Consider the following 20,465-nt stretch of genomic DNA (forward strand, 5'->3'; position numbering starts at 1 on the left):
TTCATTGGTGCTTTGCCTGCATATATATCTGGTGAGGGTGTTAGGTCCCCTGGGAGTGGAGTTACAGAAGGTTGTGAGCTGCCATGTGGGTGCTGGGAATTGAACCTGGGTTCAGCTCATAATCGCTGAACCAGTTATCCAGTTCCTTGTCCATATTTGAAGAAGTATTGGTTTTTAGTTTCCTCAGGATGTTTTTGGCTAACTTGTCATTTTTTTTTGTCAACATAGTTGTTTTTCCTTTTCCTTAGCTAATGGCAGCACTAGCTACAGTGGGGCCTCCTAACCCTCGGGCAGATCCAGAGTGCTGTAGCATCCTGCATGGTCTTGTTGCAGCAGTGGAAACCCTTTGCAAGATTACCGAATACCAGCATGAGGCTCGCACTTTACTCATGGAGAATGCAGAACGAGTTGGGAATAGAGGACGGATAATCTGCATCACAAATGCAAAAAGGTGGGCTGCTAATCACAGTGATCCTTTCCTTGAGAGAATTTTAATTATTATGTTTTTATTTTACAAAGTATGGATGGCCTCTATATGTATGGATATGTAAATGGCTTCTCTGATTTATTTTATTTCTAGCATTTGTCTTTAATATTGAGACTGGGCTTATTCTAAATAAAAATCCATCTTGATAAGATGTATATATGCTTATGGATATCTGTAGTCTTAGCACTTGGGAAGTGGGGCAGGAAGATTGCCCTGAGTTTGAGGCCAGCCAACCTATGTAGTGAGCTCCAAGTTAGCCGGGGCTACAGAGCAAAACTGTCTCAACAAAATCATCTTAAATTTTCATGTAAATTGATAAGACTTTTTTTTTTCCCACTGACTTTTTTTAAGCTAATAATTTGATAATACAAATAAGATATGTTCAGGTCAGTCTTTGCTGAAGTAATTTTTTTTAAGTATTTATTTTTATTTTCTAAATTATATGTGCATACGTGTCTGTGAGTGGGCCTATGAGTCCAGGTGCTGCAAAGGCTAGAAGATGACTCCAGATCCCTGCTGCTAGAGCTACAGGCAGTTGTGAGCTCTTGGGCTTAGGTGTTGCGAACTGAGGTCCTCTGCAAGAGCAGTACTTGCTCCTCACCTCTGAGCACTCCCTCCAGCCCCTGCTGAAGTAATTTTATGTGCCAGTGTCAGCATGCTACAGGTGAATAGTGGCTTTAGCTGTTTTCTTACTACTTGTTCCTATAAATTCTTTTTTTTTTTTTTAAAAAACATAGTGATAGTCATGTCCGAATGCTTGAAGACTGTGTCCAGGAAACAATTCATGAGCATAACAAGCTTGCTGCAAATTCAGATCAGTGAGTATAATCATAGATGAAATAACTCTTTAACTTCACATGATATAATTTCATACTTCTTTGCAACAATTTTTTAGTATGTTTGGTAGCATTTCCTTGATTTTTCTTACTTAATAAATTAACATAATACTGTAAGTTTGATCATTTTCCTTGCATTTTAGAGTATTACTTTCTTTTCACAGGAAAGGGGTTCAGAATGCTAAAAAAATACCTAAATTTATAATGCATACTTGTTTCAGTAGGTCATTATCATACCCTTCTAGGAACTTAAAAAACATATAAATTGTTGATGTCATTACTCATTATTTATTAGTTCAAAATGTAACAGCTAATAGGAGTTGAAAAGAACTTTTTTTTTTTTAATACTCATAGCAATATTTAGGGATGATCAAAAGTGTTTTGTTTGTTTGTTCTTTTATACCAAATAATTTTGTCACTCTGTGGGCTACATGTGGGTCACTTGCAGTTCATTTATGATAGCAGCTCTCTGGAGTTAGTGCAGCCCCTCGAGATTAGGAGCTCAGTTTTCAGGATGCCTTCCTTACCCTTTCCGACACCAGTGTCAGCCTGACTTGCTCCATCAGTTGTTCCCACAGCCCGATCCTGTCTAACAGTTTGTTGTAAACTAGTATGCTAAAGTGTTTGAAAGGATAGAGGTAAAGCAGGTGACATAGCCCAAAGCAGAGGAAGTCCCAGGTGTAGGAGTTTTTATCCCTTGGAGGTGAATGTGTGCCTTCACGGTGTGTGGATGTGTTCACGTCAAGATCCTGAGTCCTTTATTTCTGGGGCTTTCATGGAGATGTCACCCAGGCATGACTGGTTATTCTCCGGCCCCCCCTCTTTCCTTCCTAAAGGATGGCAGAGTAAGGCTCAAAGGTTCCAAGCTTCTAATCAAAGCATTATCTTTCTGGTAATATCTTCTCCATCCAGGAGCTGAAGAATCCCAAGTCAGGCTATTAAAACAGAGGAACCTAGTACCCAGGACATTCCCAGAGATTCGGGAACCAGCTGTCAAGAACTTAGATTCAAGGCCACATAGTAGAGAGCTGAAACTTTTAGTACCTAATAAGTAAGGGCTCTGTCCCATCTGCCCAGTCCATAGATCAAATGTTGCCTCACAGCCAGTAAGAGTGTGTTTACTGCAGTTATACTGGACTGCAGTTTAGATCAAGCAGTTACTAATTTTCTTATGTGGAATTAGGGACATTTCTATTAGTCCTTAATAGAAGGGTCCTGAAGTGTTTGGGAATGTCTTGTACAGTTCACTTGAGAATGGCTCAGTAAGAAACAGTCGCACCTCTATTCAGAGTCAGAAAGAACACAAATGTAGCTAACAGTGAATGTGTGTGATATACAATGTAGAATATATGGCTTTTCATTGAATATACTACTGTCAGCTTTTCTTCAGAATACAAGGTTAGGGAAGGGCTCGTGAAATGGCTCCATATCTGATAACATGAATTGAGAAACTGTGTGGTGGAAGGAGAACTCCAACGTTACCATCCTCTGCTCTCCACATGTGCACTGGTACACTCCCTCCCATAAAAATGTATATTTGAGAAACTGGGACATTTTTTACTCTAGTATTCTTAGAAATAATCATTTACCATTAGTACATTAGTACATTTGCAATTAGTATTGCCTGACCTTTGTCCTTAAGAAAAATTTAAGAAATTCAATATACAGGTATTCATTTTCTTTGTGATAATTATAGAAAATTGTGAGACCTTTCTCTACATTGTTATTTTTTAACTTTGAACAGACTTTTATTATGCAAAGATTGTCGTATAATTGGATACATTCTGCTTTGTACTGTCTCTTACTCTTCACAGTAACTTCTTCTGAGCATCTCATCTCCCAGTGGCAGCAGGAGTGGGATTGCCTCAGTGACTCACATAAAAGCAGAGCCCTGGTGCATGTCTGTAACCTGGCACCCACCGTCAGTGTTTTTATAACTTAAATACACAGAGAAAGGTTTTGCATTTATTTTAAACAAATGCAGTTATTCATTATGTACTGTGTAACTGTTTAGCTTAGAGTGATAACAGTGATATCTAATTACAGTTTTATTTATTGTGTACCTAATACTATTTATTATGATAAGGTTAAAATAGTTTGCTTGCCTGAATTCTTTATAATATCTATTCTAACATTTTAAGTGAAAGTTTTTTTTTAAGTCTCATGCAGATTCAAAAATGTGAGTTGGTCTTGATTCACACCTACCCAGTTGGTGAAGATAGCCTTGTGTCTGACCGTCCTAAAAAAGAAGTAAGTATGGAAGTACTGCAGGAAGAGATGGTTGAGTTCAAATTAAGCAATGCTGAGAATGATAGCATTAAACTGATCACATTGCTGTTTTTTTCTGCCAAGAAACTATGTGAATGTCTGAGAACAAACCTATATGTCAAACATCTGACTAGTCAGAATAGACTGTTGTAATTACAGATGTTACATGTTTCATGTTTTTCCTTCATTACTGACATTTATTTTAATAAAATGTGTTGCAAATCCATATAATTTTTATTCTTACCATTCTTTATTGTGAATTTTAGTTACTTCAGTAACTTTAATTTTTCCTCATTTTGAGAAAAGGAGTGTATTCTAATCTCAGAGGACAAAGAAACCAATTTAAAAAGTAGAAAAACTTTAAATGAAAAGATAATTTTGTTGGTTGGTAGGTATATTCATATCACATCTTCATTGATAGTTTATATTCAGAAATACAAATCTATCCATTTATATAGTTACAGTAAACATATAGTAGTGTGCTAATTTTTATTTTATTTTTTTAAATTTAACCTTATCCACTTAGTCAGGGTTTCTATTTATTCCTGCACAAACATCATGACCAAGAAGCAAATTGGGGAGGAAAAGGTTTATTCAGCTTAAACTTCCACATTGCTGTTTATCACCAAAGGAAGGCACTACTGGAACTCACACAGGGAGGAAGCAGGAACTGAGGCAGAAGCCATGGAGGGACGTTACTTACTGGCTTGCTCTCTTATAGAACCCAAGACTACCAGCTTAGGGTTGGCACCATCCACAATGGGCCCTTCCCCCTTGATCACTAATTGAGAAAATGCCTTACAGTTGGATCTCATGGAGGCATTTCCTCACCTGAAGCTCCTTTCTCTGTGATAACTCCAGCTGTGTCCAGTTGACACAAAACCAGCCAGTACACCACTGGTACTTTAGAATATGAATTTTTGTATTTAAGTTATATTTTCAGGTTGTTAATATTTTCAGGTTGTTGACTATCATTTTTAGGTGCTTTTTTGATTACTTTATGCCTCTTTCATGATCCAATATGTTGGTTTTACCTTTTAGTAACTAAAACAATTAAATATACTATTATTGCCCTGGAATTAATAAAATTTTGTTCGTTTACTTATTTTTTTTTTTGCTCCCTTACCTCTCATACTGGTAATGAAGTCAGATGTTTGTGATTTCCATGTTCCTTCTTAATTTTTATTTGCAGTTTTGTCCTTTATAAAGTGAGTTATTTTTCTTACATTATCTCTATATGACTTCAAGGCTATTTTCATATCGATAAGCAGAATTTTAGTGATTGGTTCTAATCTAGGTTTTAAGAGGACAATGACTGTCTGTATTGTGACTACGTGGTAATGGCTCACATAGTTCCTGACTATAGTATAGTAAATGGATTACATATGTTACAGATGAAACTTCATTGATGAAATAATTATCCTTGCTTGCTTTTATACCCTCCTGGCCCATCTTTAAAAGCCACTGCTGGATACTTTATAGGAAAATACTCAGCACAGGGCTACCATGAAATAATGCTTTGTGGATTATCTTTTTTGGTACTTTCTTACAGTTGTCCCCAGTTTTGACCAGTGAAGTCCACAGTGTCCGAGCTGGGCGGCATCTTGCTACCAAGTTGAATGTTCTAGTACAGCAACATTTTGACTTGGCTTCAACGACTATCACAAACATTCCTATGAAGGTAGGCAGTTCTGAGAGCTTTCTGTGCTTTTTAATTGTTTGCTTGATATGCCTTATTCACTTTAATTGAACCTTTACTTTTTCTCCCCATATCATATTTTGTTTTGCTAGCCCACATTCAGTGTCTTTGAACAGGTCAGTAAATACTGAAAATCAAAAAGAAAGGATCACAGACCAAAATATATTATTACTGTTTCTAATAAGAACATACCATATGAGATTCTTAAGAACTATGTTCTTATTTTTTATCAAGATCTATATTTTAAATTATTTCTCTGTGATTCTTTTCCTGAGAGCTGTATAATTAGATTTAACGTTGTATATTTGAGTGGATCTTTTTATTTCCTGTACTTTCGTTCTTACCCACCCAAGTGTAAAGATGTTGATAAAGGTCTGACTAGTAAAAAACAGCCCATGGCTTCCTGTTGGTTTAACTCTTCAGATAGATAGCCATGGGTATGGTTACACCAGTGGGCACTTCTTAGGAGACTGTCACTCTATTCATGCTGTCATTAAGTTGTCGAGACTAAGCAAAATTCCTGGTCCACATCAAGCTTCAAGTGAGTTTTACTAAATTGGGCCCATCCTGTAACAACTTTTGCCTAGAAATTCATGGTGACTTTCTTGGAGTCCAGTTTCAACTTTTTCTTTTTTGCTTATTATTGAGACAGGGTTTCACTTTATAGTCCATGCTGGCTTGAAATGTGTGATCCTCCTGCCTCAGCTTCCCTAAAGCTAGACTCACAGTTGTGAATCACAGTACCCAGTTGTGTTTTCAGTTCTTTTGCTATTATCTCATGGATACTAAATTGCATGAGAAGTCTTAGATTTTCATTTTTCATCCTCCCAACATGGTTGGCTGGTTCTTTGCTAGTTCTAGGAGCAGGCATTTGATGAGGCAGTAAACAAATAAAACTTTGTAATAAACTCCAGCTTATGTCTGAGTTGAAACAGAATTGCCAAGAAGGCAGCAGGTGGCTTGCTTGTTGGACTTGATACTGTGTGCCTCTGTAGTCTGTGTTCTTTCTGTTAATAGATAATATCAAAAACAAGTTACTTAAGCTTGTTTATTAGTTAGTATTTGCTATTTTAAATAAGTGGTGTTCATTAATTCATCGCAGGTATTTAAAGATGCTATTGCCTATTTTTAAGAGTTATTTTAAGTTCAACTTACATAAATTCTTCCAATGATAGTATATTTGGGTATTAAAACTATTGGCAAGAAAATACATTAGTAGTAAAATTCAAAAATTCTAGAAGAGTCATTTGTGTTAATTCTGACATGAGAAAGTTATTACTTGCCTGTGTTCCATTAATAGTTCTACAATAGAGTTTGTTACACTGTTGGAAAGTATTGCATCTTTAAATAAACGAGAGCAAGCCATCCTCTTATTTAGCTAATGTTGTAGAATATATTTGACCTCACTTTCAGCAAAAAGCAAAGTAATTTATTTCATTATTTTGAAAGCAGACCCAAGTTATTTAAAATGTCTTAAACTTTGCTTAAAGGAAGAGCAGCATGCCAACACATCTGCCAACTATGACGTGGAGCTACTTCATCACAAAGATGCACATGTAGATTTCCTGAGAAGTGGTAAGAGGCGTTACCCAGGATTCTCACCAAGCACACAGACTGAGCTCATCTTTGTCCAAACTCCTGTGCAGTGTCACCATCATAGTGTCTTGTCAACTTGACACAAATTACATTCACCTGGGAAAAGGCCATCTCAATTGGAGAATTGGTTTCATCAGTTTGGCTTGTGGCTGTTTGTGGGGCATTTTCTTAATTGCTAATTGATATACCCACTGTGAGTACTGCCATCCCTGGGCAGGTGGATCTGGGGTCTACTCTGAGAAAGGTAGCTGAGCAAGCCAGGCTAAGCAAGCTGGTAAGCAGCATTCCCCCGTGGCCTCTTCAGTTCCTGTCTTCAGGTTCCTGACTGGAGCATCTGCTTTGGCTTCCCACGATGAAGGACTCTGACTTACGATGAAGTAAACCCTGGCCTCCCCAAGTTGCTTCTGGTCATGGTTTTTATCACACCAACAAAGAGCAACTGGGACAGTGTCCGTGGAACTGGTACTCTGTGGAGTTTGCTTTCTCCTTCAGGCTGTGATTTCCATCACTGCACCCTCGTCTTTAGGGTAGGAGGGAAGAGCCTTTAGCAAGGGTTTTGTCAGGACAGCAGCCCTGTGTTTCTATATTTCACTTTTTTTTGTTTAAAAACTGCAGACACTATAGCAGGATGAACCTTAATATTTCATTCACTCCTAATATTGAATGACACTTTTAAGGTGTGAAGTCTTTAAATTCCTGAGGCTTTTCTTTGTAGATTGGTGCTGACAGAGTTACAGGACTGATGTTGAGCATGTGGTGTGCAGTCATTCTGAAGTGTAATTGTGAGCCAGCTGGGGTTATGTGTCTATGGAATATTGAGATTCACTGACTGAATTACTAGCAGGAGAAAAATGACTATGATATATGTATCTACTGACGTTAGCAAGGGAATGTAGAAAATGTAACTTGTGGAGATTCTAAGAACCTATGAGATGATGTCAGCTTTTAAGACTTTTGTTTTAACTTAGAAGGTTGTATAACATTCTCTTGGCTATGGAGATAATTATGTCTGTGGAGATGGCTTAGTGGGTAGGAACACTTGCATTGCAAGCCTGTAAAGCCACAGTTTGGAGCAGAGACTGGGAGGTCCCAGGAGGCATTAGCCACACCCATGCCATGCCTTTACATTACACCTATGCACAAATAAAAACTTTTTGTAAAGTGCTCCTGTGGCAATAGGAGCAGAGCCTGTGAAGGCTGCATGTGGTTATAACTCTGAACTTTTGGCAAGCCGTACTGAGGAGGGACACCAGAGCAGGATCTCAATTAGTAGGCTTGTACTTTAGCCCAAGCATCTCCCCTAAGCTCCATATCTATGTATTCTGCTGCTTCATGTCAGTACTTCATCTAAGACTCAATACTCCCCGAACAGTTGGTAAGCTTTATGACAGGGACTTAGCACTTTCGGCGGATAGTCCAGTTGTTTTTGCATTTCTATTAGACAGAAACCTTAAGATCATCTTGAGATGCCTCTCTGACACTTTCTATATCAACTTTATCATCTCATTTTCTTAATTTCATCTTGTGTTTTTCTGATACAACCGTTTCTGCATCTCTGCTACCACTAGGTGCTTCCTGAATAAAACCTATTATTTTCTCACCTAACATCCCAGATCCTCCCTCTGTTGTCTCACTGCTCCCTGCTGCAAAGATCTTGACATTTGCTGTTCTCTCTGCACAGAATGCTTTCTCCTCTTTTCTTTTAATTCCTACACCATTCTCTGAGAACTTAAGCCAATCTTTATATCTAAAGGAGGCTTTTTTCAGTGTCTTAGAATAGGTCAGACCTCTGTGCTCTCATACCATATATATATATTTAGTATCTTTTTCAACAAAGTATCTTTGTCAACTTTGTGATTTCAAATTTGCCTGCTAAGCTATTGGATTGACAGATCTGCTCTGCCACGCTGCAGGTTTCATGAAGGCATGGGTACTGACTGCTCTGCTTCCTTATGTATTCACTTCCAGAACCTTTATGCTTCCTCTAAAGAAACACACTTGGGTTTAGTTGTGCATTTTAGACTCTTAAACCTTCTGAAAATTGGCTATGTTACTTTATCATTTATTTGCATGGGCAGGGAGAGAGCATTATATCAGAGGTCTATAAAATTTTATTACTGGCTATTACGACAGTGACCCAAATTAGTTAAACCAGTAAATGAAAACTAAAATGAAAAATATGAAGGGAAATTACTTAATGATGCTAACCGTAGTTTATATCCCATTTTCTATTTGGCCTTTTCCACTGAGACTTTGTAAAAAGCGTGTTCTCATAGAGCTCTTCTCTCTTCCAGAGTTTAAACTTATTTTCAAAACTTAAATAACCACCACTTTGAAGTTGGTGACCTCCTTAGTAAAGTTAGTGTTTCTATGACCTCTCTAAAGGTGACAGCCACTCTGGGGGCAGCAGCAGAGAAGGGCCATTTAAAGAGACAGTAACCCTGAAGTGGTGCACACCCAGGACCAACAGCATTGGTAAGGAGATGGGCCAGGGGGGTAGCAGGGAGCTAGAGCACACAACGGTCTGTAAGTGTGATGTTAAATCTCAAGTTTCTTTTTGAATTTTTGTTTTTCATTGCCTTAAGGGACTCAGTACAGCAGATTTTCTTTCTCTTAGGTGTAGGGTATTTTATTATATTCTTTAAGGCAGTGTGTTTTCCTATTTCAGAATTGCACTATTGCACTGGAGCTTACCGGATTTCACCTGTGGATGTAAATAGTAGACCTTCTTCCTGCCTTACTAATTTCCTCCTCAATGGTAACCATCATTTAATGGCTTACCTTCAGTTATTGCTATGTGGGGTCATTCAAGTCATGATAGTCTATTTGCCAAGATTGCTTTAAATTCATGTTAGTGGAAATAGCCTGTAACAGTTTTGCTGGGGGCAGAAATTTACTTTCTTTCTGACTTCCAGGCTTTATATCTAAGTGAGTTTTATCCAACATAGTTTTAAGAATGTTTATTAGAAATTTGATCTTTAGGGTTCGACTTAACACTTTTTTGGAAGCTTAGGGTAATCTTAAGTTTTAGAACTATTGATTAAAAGTCTGTCTTTTTTCCAAGGTTACTTTCATTATAATGTTCAGTTTGATTATCGTAATATGTAATATTCAACAGTATTCGGCATGTGAAATAGAAACAATTATGCCAAAAAGGCGGCAGGCATTGTGGATAGGGATTGAGACTGTGCCTTTTCCTCAAATTCTTTGTAGCATTAATAACCTGAGGATTCCTCAGTAGTTTAATTTTGATTTTTGAGTGTCTAGGAGGGAATTTTTATGTGATCTTGAATTTCCGTAAAGCAAACATACCATTATAATTGTTTGGGAACATAGCCATATACCTGTGTAAACCTTAAAGAGTCTGAGAGAAGCTAAGTATTAGGAGAGAAGTATAGATGCACTAGCTTAGTACTGTTTAAAATATAGCTGTTTGAGTTTTCTTACTGACAGCTCCATCTTGCTTCTGACAGGTCGGTCTGTGTTGCTGGAGCAGCCACGAAAGTCAGGCTCCAAAGTCATCAGTCACATGCTTAGCAGCCATGGAGGAGAGATCTTTCTGCATGTCCTTAGCAGTTCTCGATCCATTCTAGAAGATCCTCCTTCAATTAGTGAGGGCTGTGGAGGAAGAGTTACAGACTACCGGATTACAGTGAGACTTTTTAAAAAATGCTTATTGTATGTGTATGAGTGTTTTGCCTCTGTGTATGTCTGTGCGCCTTGTGCATGTATGTACCTGGGACCCTTGGAGGCCAGCAGAGGGTGTTGGAACCTCTGGAACTGGAGTTACTGTTGTTAGCCATTATGTGGGTGCTAAGAATCTAACCTGGGTCCTCTGCAAGAGCAGCCAGTGCTCTTAACCACTGAGCCATCTCTCTAGCCCTGCCATAGATCTTACTATTCTGTAGATTGTGTTTTGAGTCAGTTAGCAAGAGTTCTTGTTACATGTTAAGGTTATGGAGAAAAGCGATCTCAGAAAAGCGTTCTCAAAAAAGCTGATTGTTGTTTCGGTAATCATCATCACTGAATACTCTGCCACGTGACAGATTTAGTGACTGGGAAGTGTCTAGGTCCTGAAACACTGACGTTGTAGAGAGAATATGATTAAATTAGTGCTTTCTCTTGCATATATTGACATTTCAGGGCTACTTTTTGGAGATGGTTGTGGAGCTTATATGTGGATTTATATGTATAACTACTCTATAAACTTCCAAATATTATGTAATTTAATTATTTTATTGGGCTTTTTTGGGTAGTTATTTTAATAAGGGCTTGAAAGCCAATAAGTATTCATTATGGAAAACTGAGAACCTAAAGGCATCTGAAAGCCAACCAAACAAAAACCCTAACTTACCTATAATTTCATTATTGAAAGAATAACACTCATCATTTTGATATTCTATCAAAGCAGCTTTTTATAAGCAAACTGGCCTTGCCATGTGATAAACTCACACACATCTGAAAGAAAGCAGTTACATCATAGGAGTGAAGTGGGGACATGCTTCATTTCCACTGTGTAAATGTTGGTAGCTTTCAGCTTCAAAGGGGGGTGGGGCAAGCAGTGAGGTGGGTCACTGTTAGAGAAAGGGCTTTGCTGGCAGTCACAGGACAGAGGACATGAGGGAAACGGACTGTGATGGAACACTAGACTAGTTTCTAATTGTGTCTTATCTGGTTATCATTAGGATTTTGGTGAATTTATGAGGGAAAACAGGTTAACTCCTTTTCTAGACCCCAGATATAAAATCGATGCAAGTCTAGAGATCCCGTTGGAGCGTGCAAAGGATCAGTTAGAAAAGCACACCCGTTACTGGCCCATGATTATCTCACAAACCACCATTTTCAACATGCAAGCGGTGAGTCTCTTTTTATTTTCTGCATTAGTATGTACTTGCAAATACATTTTTAGAAAGTAAATTTTTAAATTTGTAATTGGTGCCATTTCTCAAGCAAGATAGGAAGCATGAGGTTGTTGTGGCTGAAGAATTAGTGACTAAGAACAGAAGCAGCAGTTATGGTGTTCCCCTCTATGTGGCCATCTTTAATATCAGCTTTAAACCAAGTTCTTCCTTTTCTTTTTTCTTTTTCTTTCTCTCTCTCTCTCTCTTTTGTTTTTAACCTAACAGGTAGTTCCATTAGCTGGTGTCATTGTGAAAGAGTCTTTGACAGAAGAGGATGTGTTGAACTGTCAGAAGACTATCTACAACTTAGTTGATATGGAAAGGAAGAATGACCCTCTTCCTGTCTCGACAGTCGGTACCAGAGGAAAGGGACCTAAAAGGTAGTGAGTGCTGCTTTCTTTACACCTTCACACATCCTGTCTACTTAACAGGCATTACTCTGTAAGATAATTCCTCTGTGCGTAAATTATCTGAGGAGGTGTATGTACCATATGTTGGAGACATAGGCATTGCTACAGTGTAGCTTGGAGTTCCACTATTAACTATGGAGTAAAAAGAAAAAAAATACATCTCCATTTCTGTTTCCTTTACCATAGCAAGTGCCTAATATTTATTATAACCAGGACCATTTCTGAGTGTGCTTTTGATGTTTACTCCAGAGATGAACAGTACCGGATCATGTGGAATGAACTAGAGACTCTTGTCAGAGCCCATATCAGCAACTCTGAGAAGCATCAGAGAGTATTGGAGTGTCTAATGGCGTGTAGGAGCAAACCCCCAGAAGAAGAAGAGCGGAAGAAGCGAGGGAGGAAGAGGGAGGACAGGGAAGACAAGTCGGAACAAGCAGGGAAGGAGCACGGCACGGAAAAGCCCCGGCCGGATGCAGACAGGTGACTTGTCCCCTAGCACCCACCTTGGCCTGTCACACATTCACTTCATTCAGTATGTGCTTGTCCACGCTAATTGTACTCTTAGTCACCCCATCTTTCTGTGCCTTAAAAAGGTATGAACTTTTATTGTTATGACAAAATTGTGTTAATTTTTTGCTAACTAGCTTCTGGTTATCATTATGATGTTTGATACCAGTATATACTTTGAATATTGTAAAATTCACAAACATAATTTTATGTTTAGTGAGTCACTGGCCAGGCATTCATCACAAGATCTTATCCTGAAAGAACACCCTGCCTTATTTTAGAGATAGGTCATACTTCAGTGATCACAGCACAGTGTGGAAAACGCTATCTTACATGAATTAGGTTCAGGTTGCCCTTTGGAACGGACTAGCATGCAATCCTAATTTTGACATCTCCTAATCAGCACACTGTTTCCCCTTGAAGCCACACTTGACTATCTGAGTTGGATTCCTGGGACCAACATGGTCTAGGAGAGAACTGACTCCTGCATGGTGTCCTCTGACCTTCACACACATGCCACTGTACATGAATTGCCTGTCCCCTTATTTAACAAGTACCTTAATATATCAACTCCTATGTCCTTGCCACAGATTAGTCAAGACAGCTACATTTATTGTAGTGGCAAATAGCCTCTGCCTTCACAGTTACTAATTCATGGAAGATCTCTGCTCACACATACGTTTCCATGTCTACCATCTTCACTGTAGGTCTGTAGGAATGTGTTGACAGTAGTTCTTGAAGTCCTCATCATATCTAGACAGGTAGAGCACTTTACTTCTCAGCAGTTTAAACAGTAGTACACTTTACTTCAGCTCCCACTGACCTCCAGTGTATGGCCTTGTGCATATATGAGAAGTATTCCTCTTACTAAGGAAGCCTAATAAAAGCTTAGAGTAGGGCTTTTCATCTTAGCGCTTAGGTAGAAGCACTTTGGTTGATCTGAGTTCTAGGTCAGCCTAGTCTACATAGAGAGTTTCAGGCTAGCCAGAGCTACACACTGAGACTGTCTCAAGAAACAGCTTGAGAGTGATGAGTAAGAACACCTGAGAGCATACCTTGTCACACAGACCGCACCACACTCAACAGTAAGGACTAATCTTATTTGTAATTTGTCATAGATTTTTTTCCTTCATTTTTAAAATGTGGGTCTTGTGAAATGTCTTGTTCATAATTACATTGTTTCTAACCTTTTAACTACTAACTTAAGTTTCCTTGGTTTGGTTTTAACTTTTACATTGGACTAATTCCTGAACTGTTACTACTATAAAGGGAAATAAAATTGTGAAGAACTCATTCAACTAATTTATATGATTTTTAGATTCTTTTGTGAGGTCAAGTATGTTTTATAAAAACTGATACACACAGTACTGTAGTTACTGGGCCACTTATAGACTTGTAAACTAAACTCTGCTTCATTATTTGTCCCTCTTCCAGACTGAAAGGGATTTTAGAACGAGGGAAAGAAGAGTTGGCTGAAGCAGAGGTCATAAAGGACTCACCTGATTCTCCAGAACCTCCAAACAAAAAGCCCCTTGTTGAAACGGATGAGACACCACACATGGAAAAGTCTAAAGGTGAGGACAACCTTGGGAGTGGCCTGGGCAGTTTAGCTAAGCACTTGTTTCTGGGCAGTGTTACTTCACATTGTATCTGTGAGAAAGAGCTACTGATGCCTGGATGCCCGGAGATGCTGTTTACATCCTTAGAAGTGAAGATGTTTTTAACATTTAAAAAAAAAAAAGTAGCAGTATACTTCTATCAATAAAAGCTTTGAAAAATAAAATACTTTATATAAAATCTATACTTTAAGAATTTGTAAATTAGAAGCTTAAATCTGCTTATGTTCCTGGAACTGCCAAGTGCTGGCTTATGGAGGACAGACTGTCCCCTAAGCCCCTTTATCATTATTCATTTCGATTAATGAACAAAATAATTGGTTTTCTTGTGATATATTTATTCAGTACATCATGGTTTGTTGCTCATAGTTCCCCTCCACATGAGATGCTCTTCTGCCCTGCTCTCCTTCAACAGTCCCTTCATACCCCTCCCACTCTCACATGTGCATACACATGAAAACCTCTCTCCCACTTTCACATGTGCATGTGCATACACATAACATTTAGATCCTATGTGTGAAAAAAGAGAGGAATACTTGTTCTTCTCTCCACCCAACTCTTGGTACCCAGGGAAGAATGTAATCATATCTACTCATTTAGTAGTAACGTATGACCAAGCTTAAGTGAAGATACTGTTTAAAACCATATTTTCACCATGAAACCTTTAATGTTATTTATAGGCTAAGAAAATTAAATTTCTTTGTGTAATTCTAGGTCTAAATGATGAGACTTAGACTCGAGTTCCTGATGTCATTCTGGGCCTTAGTGTCTGTGAAGATATCCTGGGTTCAGTCCTCTTAGGGTATATGGAAAATCATCAGACTATCTGATGCCTGTGTCTCCTAGCCATCAAGAACAGGGCAGCCCAGTGTTATTGGCAGGTCATCCTCTGAGCATGCAGGCTAGTCACTCCTTAGTCAGTGCACTGGGACATAACTCATTCTTCAAGCCACTAATGTCCTTGCATTTGGGGAAGCAGGGTTCACCTTGAGGTAGTTTGGTGCCTGCCTCTCAGGTCTTTGCTAGAGTTAGAAATAATAGGGTTTAAATTGTTGTTTACTGAGATAATTACATATCTCACATGCTGAATATACCACTGTGGATTAGAATGAGAAATTTAGTTATACTTCAAAAATTTTATTTATTTTTTTACTCTTTGCAATTTCATACGTGCATTTGAATCATACCCATCCCCAATTCTTGCTTCCCTCTTCCCTTAGGTGACCCTTTCACCTTCATGTCTTTCATTCTGTTTTACAAGCTAACTCTTTGTGTGTTTTCTGATCAACAGCATTCTTTAACCCATTTCATCTACTTTGGAAAAGACTTCCCACCTTCTGTCCCCCCAAAGCCAGTTGTGTACCTGATGTCTACCTACACTGCCTTTAAGGCTGTTTTTCCTAAGTGTGCCCTGTGGATCTGGTGGAAATCTGTTCAACTTTCTTGGCATGGTACAGTGCCTGAAGAGTATAAAATGAACAACAGAAGTGAGGGTTAAATTTATTACATTTCTAAAACTTGAAGTAGTAATTTTTCTGCTTTTTTTCTCTTCTTTCTGCTCTAACACTAGGGCCAGTGTCCTTATTATCCTTGTGGAGTAACAGAATAAACACTGCCAATTCCAGAAAGCACCAGGAGTTTGCTGGGCGTTTGAACTCTGTCAATAACAGAGCAGAGCTGTATCAACACCTTAAGGAGGAAAATGGGTTTGTGTAATTTCCTGTGGAAACTGCTTTGTTGATTGTGTAGTCCTGTAATGAAACTGCTTGCTTTTGGTCAGCAGTTTTGTTCTACTCTTATGATTTAATACTTACATTGCCTCTAAGGAGAAAGATATTAACCTGTTAGACCCTTTGGCTCACAAAGGCCCAGTTTATTGATTGTAATTATGAAGCTGTGTGCATTATATTTTCAGGGGGATAAAAACCACACACTGAATCTATGTAATGTTAAAGTATTAGAATAAATTTCAGACATGATTATTTTAATCGGTTATTTTAAGAAGATATATTCCTATAGTACATTGTTAAAGGCATTCCTTTTGTAGAAATCTTTGACTAAATGGAGGAGACTTCCCTTTTCTTCGCTTGGAGAAGGGTGAGGGATAGGGAGGGGACCTTAGGGAAGCGCCCTGATGTTTACAGGCTCACCTTTCTCTCGTGTGCACAGTGAGGAGGTTGGACTGACTGGAGGACCCCGAACTGCAATCCCTTTCTTAAAGTGCCCACGTTCTCCTGTTGTGAATAGGTTAGATTTTAGTTCCAATGGGTAAAAGTAGATAAAACTACTACTAAATTGCTACTAAATATTTTATCACCGTCTCACTTTCCTTCTTCTAAATTTTTCAGGATGGAGACAACAGAAAATGGGAAAGCCAGCCGCCAGTGAAGAGTGACTTGAGAAACCAAATTTAGAATATTGTGAAAAATATTTTGGGCAGAATTTGATATAAGTACTTTTACAGCAAGATTGTATAGCTATGTTGCCTGGACTGGTTTTTACATTTTTAAAGAATTTCAATGAATTATCTTTTTTGTACTAATTCTGAGATTGGCAGAGTCAAAATATATACATTGGAGATTTGCCCTCCCAGACCACACAGTTTATTTTATGGTAAAAGGTGTTCCCTCTGGAAATGTTTTTTTTAAAAAATTCTTAGGCTTCTCTTTGCCAAATAAAACTATTAAAATGTTTGAAATGCCAAGTATCGGAGTGTTACTTTAGACAAAAAAGATACTACTCTCTTAATTCCAACTTCACGCAGTCATAAAGCGGGTCAGAATCTGGGTGAGAGTGCAGTGTTTAACACAGCTCCTGCCTGCCTGTGTGATGTGCAGTGAGTGCTCTTCTAAGGAGAAGCTGCTTGGTGTAGTTTCCATGCTTTGCCTTTGTGTGCTCATGTGTTTGTCTGCTACCATTGAAGCCAGAACTTTCATGTAGTCAGTGGGACGTTACATTTACTAGTTTGATATAATACTACATTTTTATTGTCCATTAACTCTTTCTATTGAGAGGGAGGTAAGTACAAAGGAAATTATTTCACAAAGGAAGAAGAGATGGGCATTATGAGGTTATTTGTTTTCTTCAACATCGTGGTTTATGTTGCATGTTATGTTAACTTTCTTCCTATGCTTTTTTGGCTGGACTCTCATAACATGTTATAAGAAACATGTTATCTCGGTGTTAAACTACTTGTAGGTTTGTCCTATATCTCCTGAGTGCTTAAAGTGGAATTTTGAGTCTAGGAGACATTGTGATTGTAAGGTTCTAAATTAGCATTAAAAACAGGCACACTTGCAGTCACATCAACTCTACCCAGTAAATTCTAATTTATTTTTATCGTTGCAGCTTAGGCAAAAGTCACGCAGTCTTATTGCCATATATGATGTACACTATAAAAATTATGAGGCTTATATTTGAGTGTCTAAAATTGTCACATGATTATGGCCAGTTATCATTACAATGTATATAGATATACATGGCTTGGAGATTGCAGCCAAGTGTTTGAGTCCACAGCATTGCATGTGTGTGTGTCTCTTTTTTCTCTGTGTAACCCTGCTGTCCTGGAACTCACTCTGTAGACCAGGCTGGCCTCGAACTCAGAAATCCGCCTGCCTCTGCCTCCCAAGTGCTGGGATCAAAGGCGTGTGCCACCACTGCCTGGCATGTCTCTCTTTTATAATGAACTCAGATGCCCTTGCTTCAGATCAAAACCACCTAGATGAGTTACTGAGCTGCTTGCTTTCTCATTTCTGCCAATTGGCTGCTAAAACCATTAATGTAATTGTATATAGATGCTGGCCAAGTGAGCAAATCTAGAAATTTCCATAGTATCCTGTAGATTTAAAGCATTGGTCTTAATTTTACATCATCTAGACTTGTAGGAAGTTTTAATCTCTTGGTGACTTAACATTTAGCTATATGAAATTACCACTTTGAAGATGGGCACACCTTTAATCAGGAGGCAAAGGCAGGTAGATCTCTAAATTCTAGGACAGCCAGGGCTACCACAGAAATCTTATCTCAGAAAAAAAAAATAATCAAAATTACCACTTTATATGCAAAATATAGTTGTATAGTGGTTCAGTCTGTACATTTGTCTTTATGTACTGTGTAAATACTCAGAACCGCATTTAGCTTGTATATTTTGAAATAAGTCCTTATAGAAAGGTGCTAATTTAGTGTCTGATTAAGAAGGTTTTTTTTTTTTTTTAAAGATTTATTTTTATTTTATGTGCTTGCCTGTTTTGCCTAAGGGTCTGTGCATCACATGTGTGCCTGGTGCCCATGGAGGCCAGGAAAGGCCATCGGATCATATGGAACTAGAGTTAAAACAGTTTTGAGCCACCATGTGGATGCTGGGAATTTCACTGAGCCATCTTTCCAGCCCCAAGTTTTCTTATATGTAAAATTTAAATGAATTTTGCAGCTGTTGTTAATCAGAAAGTAAAAAGATCCGTGGGAAGGTGATAAACCCCTCTGATTACTTTCTTGGTAAAAATGGGCAATATATGGTAAGTTATTGGACTAGAATTTAATGACAAAAATCATTGTCCTGCTAGTGTATAGCCAGACTTCTGTTTCTTTTCTTCTTTCCCCTTTTATTCAGCCCTGGCCTCTGCCCATGGGATGGTGCCATCTACATTCATGGTTCATTTAACCCTTTTCAGTTAAACCTTTCAGTAAACTCCCTCAAAGACTTGCCCAGAGGTGTATCTCAACAGTCTGCTAGGTAATTTTAAATCCAGTCAAGTTAAGATAAACCATCACACAGCCAGAAAAACATAATCTAGTCCAGTGGGTATTCTGTGTGTCAGTTGAAGCTATAATGCTGCTTTCAGTCACCACCATTGTGAGCTTAGGGTGAGGCAGAGTCTCTTCACTAGATATGATAACTTTTAAAACTGAGCCAGCTCTATATTCTCAAAACATGACCGGAGGGTATTTGCATCAGGCCCTCTTCATTTAAACATTTCTTGACTTTTTGTTTGGACCATTTCACAGATGTGTTTGTAGGTAAACAAGTCTGTTATACCCAGATGTCATCATAGAACCTAGTGTATTGGAAGTTAATGGCATCTGCCACAGATACTGAGTTTAGCAAAATAAACCAATCTCTGATCAACAAGAAGAAACCTTTTGTGCACAGAGTGCATATGCACCCAGGGAATACTTTGGGCAGCATTCTTACTATTGAAAAACCAGGTAAAACCAAACAGCAGAATGGACAGTCTGAACAGTCAGGAACTCAAGTGAGCTTGCAAGCTGCCATCCTCCAAGGCCTCTGCTTCAGTTCTTGCCCTGACTCCCCTGCATGGTGGACTGTGGAAATGTAAGCTGAAATAAATCCTTTTCTCCCCATCTTGCTTTTGGTCATGATGTTTTGTCACAATAGAAACTTTACCTGAGACTGAAGTTTGAAAGAACTGGGCGCTTCGGCCTGACTGCGTTGGTTCCCGGTGCAGGTTCTCAGTATGAAAGAGGTTTCTAATGATTTCATCAACCTTTCCATCTGCAGGAAACCAGATTGCTTACCCAAGTGATATATCTAGGTCTCAGCAGTATGCAGACACAATCTAGACTCTTTACTTAAAACAGTTTACTGAAAGGCCAACTCTATCTTTTCTAAATAATATTTCTGAAGATTTCTGTAATGCATCCAGATGATAGCACTCTAATATTGCAAACAGACCCTCCTCCCCAAATTCGAATTTAGTGGCAGTTTGCATACAGATAGTCTTCACAGCTATAAACTAGTTCTGAGCCTCACACTTTCACTGTTGAGAATGAATTGTACTTTACTTTATTTAATGTATATGAATACACTGTAGCTGTCTTTGGAGACACCAGAAGAGGGCATCAGATTCCATTACAGATGGTTGTAAGCCACCATGTGGTTGCTGGGAATTAAATTCAGGACCTTGGGAAGAGCAGTCAGTGCTCTTAATCGCCAAGCCGTTCTCTCCAGCCCTGATAATGAATTTTTAAAATGTATTTATTTTTAGTGTATATGAGTGGTTGCCTCATGTATATGTGCTGTACTGTGCATGCCTGGTGCCTGAAGGAGTATCAGGTTCCCTGAAACTAGAGTTACAGATGATTGTGAACTGTCATGTGGGTGCCAAGAACCAAACTCAAGTCCTCT

General features: G+C 38.5%; 1 protein-coding gene across 2 annotated transcripts in view; it reads left to right on the forward strand.

Annotated features, from left to right (window-relative positions):
• Ints13 (integrator complex subunit 13) overlaps positions 1-17,024 on the forward strand; it is a 31,171-nt gene extending 14,147 nt beyond the window's left edge. The window contains exons 4-18 of one of the 2 annotated variants that reach the window (XM_021164375.3): positions 249-451; positions 1,225-1,305; positions 3,483-3,573; positions 5,144-5,272; positions 6,781-6,865; positions 9,272-9,361; positions 9,555-9,644; positions 10,360-10,538; positions 11,572-11,742; positions 12,013-12,167; positions 12,447-12,677; positions 14,139-14,278; positions 15,891-16,026; positions 16,490-16,567; positions 16,669-17,024. In XM_021164375.3, the coding sequence (XP_021020034.1) occupies positions 249-451; positions 1,225-1,305; positions 3,483-3,573; positions 5,144-5,272; positions 6,781-6,865; positions 9,272-9,361; positions 9,555-9,644; positions 10,360-10,538; positions 11,572-11,742; positions 12,013-12,167; positions 12,447-12,677; positions 14,139-14,278; positions 15,891-16,026; positions 16,490-16,567; positions 16,669-16,708 (1,899 nt within the window). In that variant the 3' untranslated portion in view covers positions 16,709-17,024. The remainder of the gene's footprint in view (positions 1-248; positions 452-1,224; positions 1,306-3,482; positions 3,574-5,143; positions 5,273-6,780; positions 6,866-9,271; positions 9,362-9,554; positions 9,645-10,359; positions 10,539-11,571; positions 11,743-12,012; positions 12,168-12,446; positions 12,678-14,138; positions 14,279-15,890; positions 16,027-16,489; positions 16,568-16,668) is intronic. The other variant, XM_029478408.2, reaches the window with a different exon arrangement.
• Positions 17,025-20,465: the final 3,441 nt, after the last annotated feature.

Source organism: Mus caroli, unplaced genomic scaffold (genome assembly GCF_978045245.1).
Source record: "Mus caroli unplaced genomic scaffold, Mus_caroli_1 scaffold_7, whole genome shotgun sequence".
Classification (NCBI taxonomy): domain Eukaryota; kingdom Metazoa; phylum Chordata; class Mammalia; order Rodentia; family Muridae; genus Mus; species Mus caroli.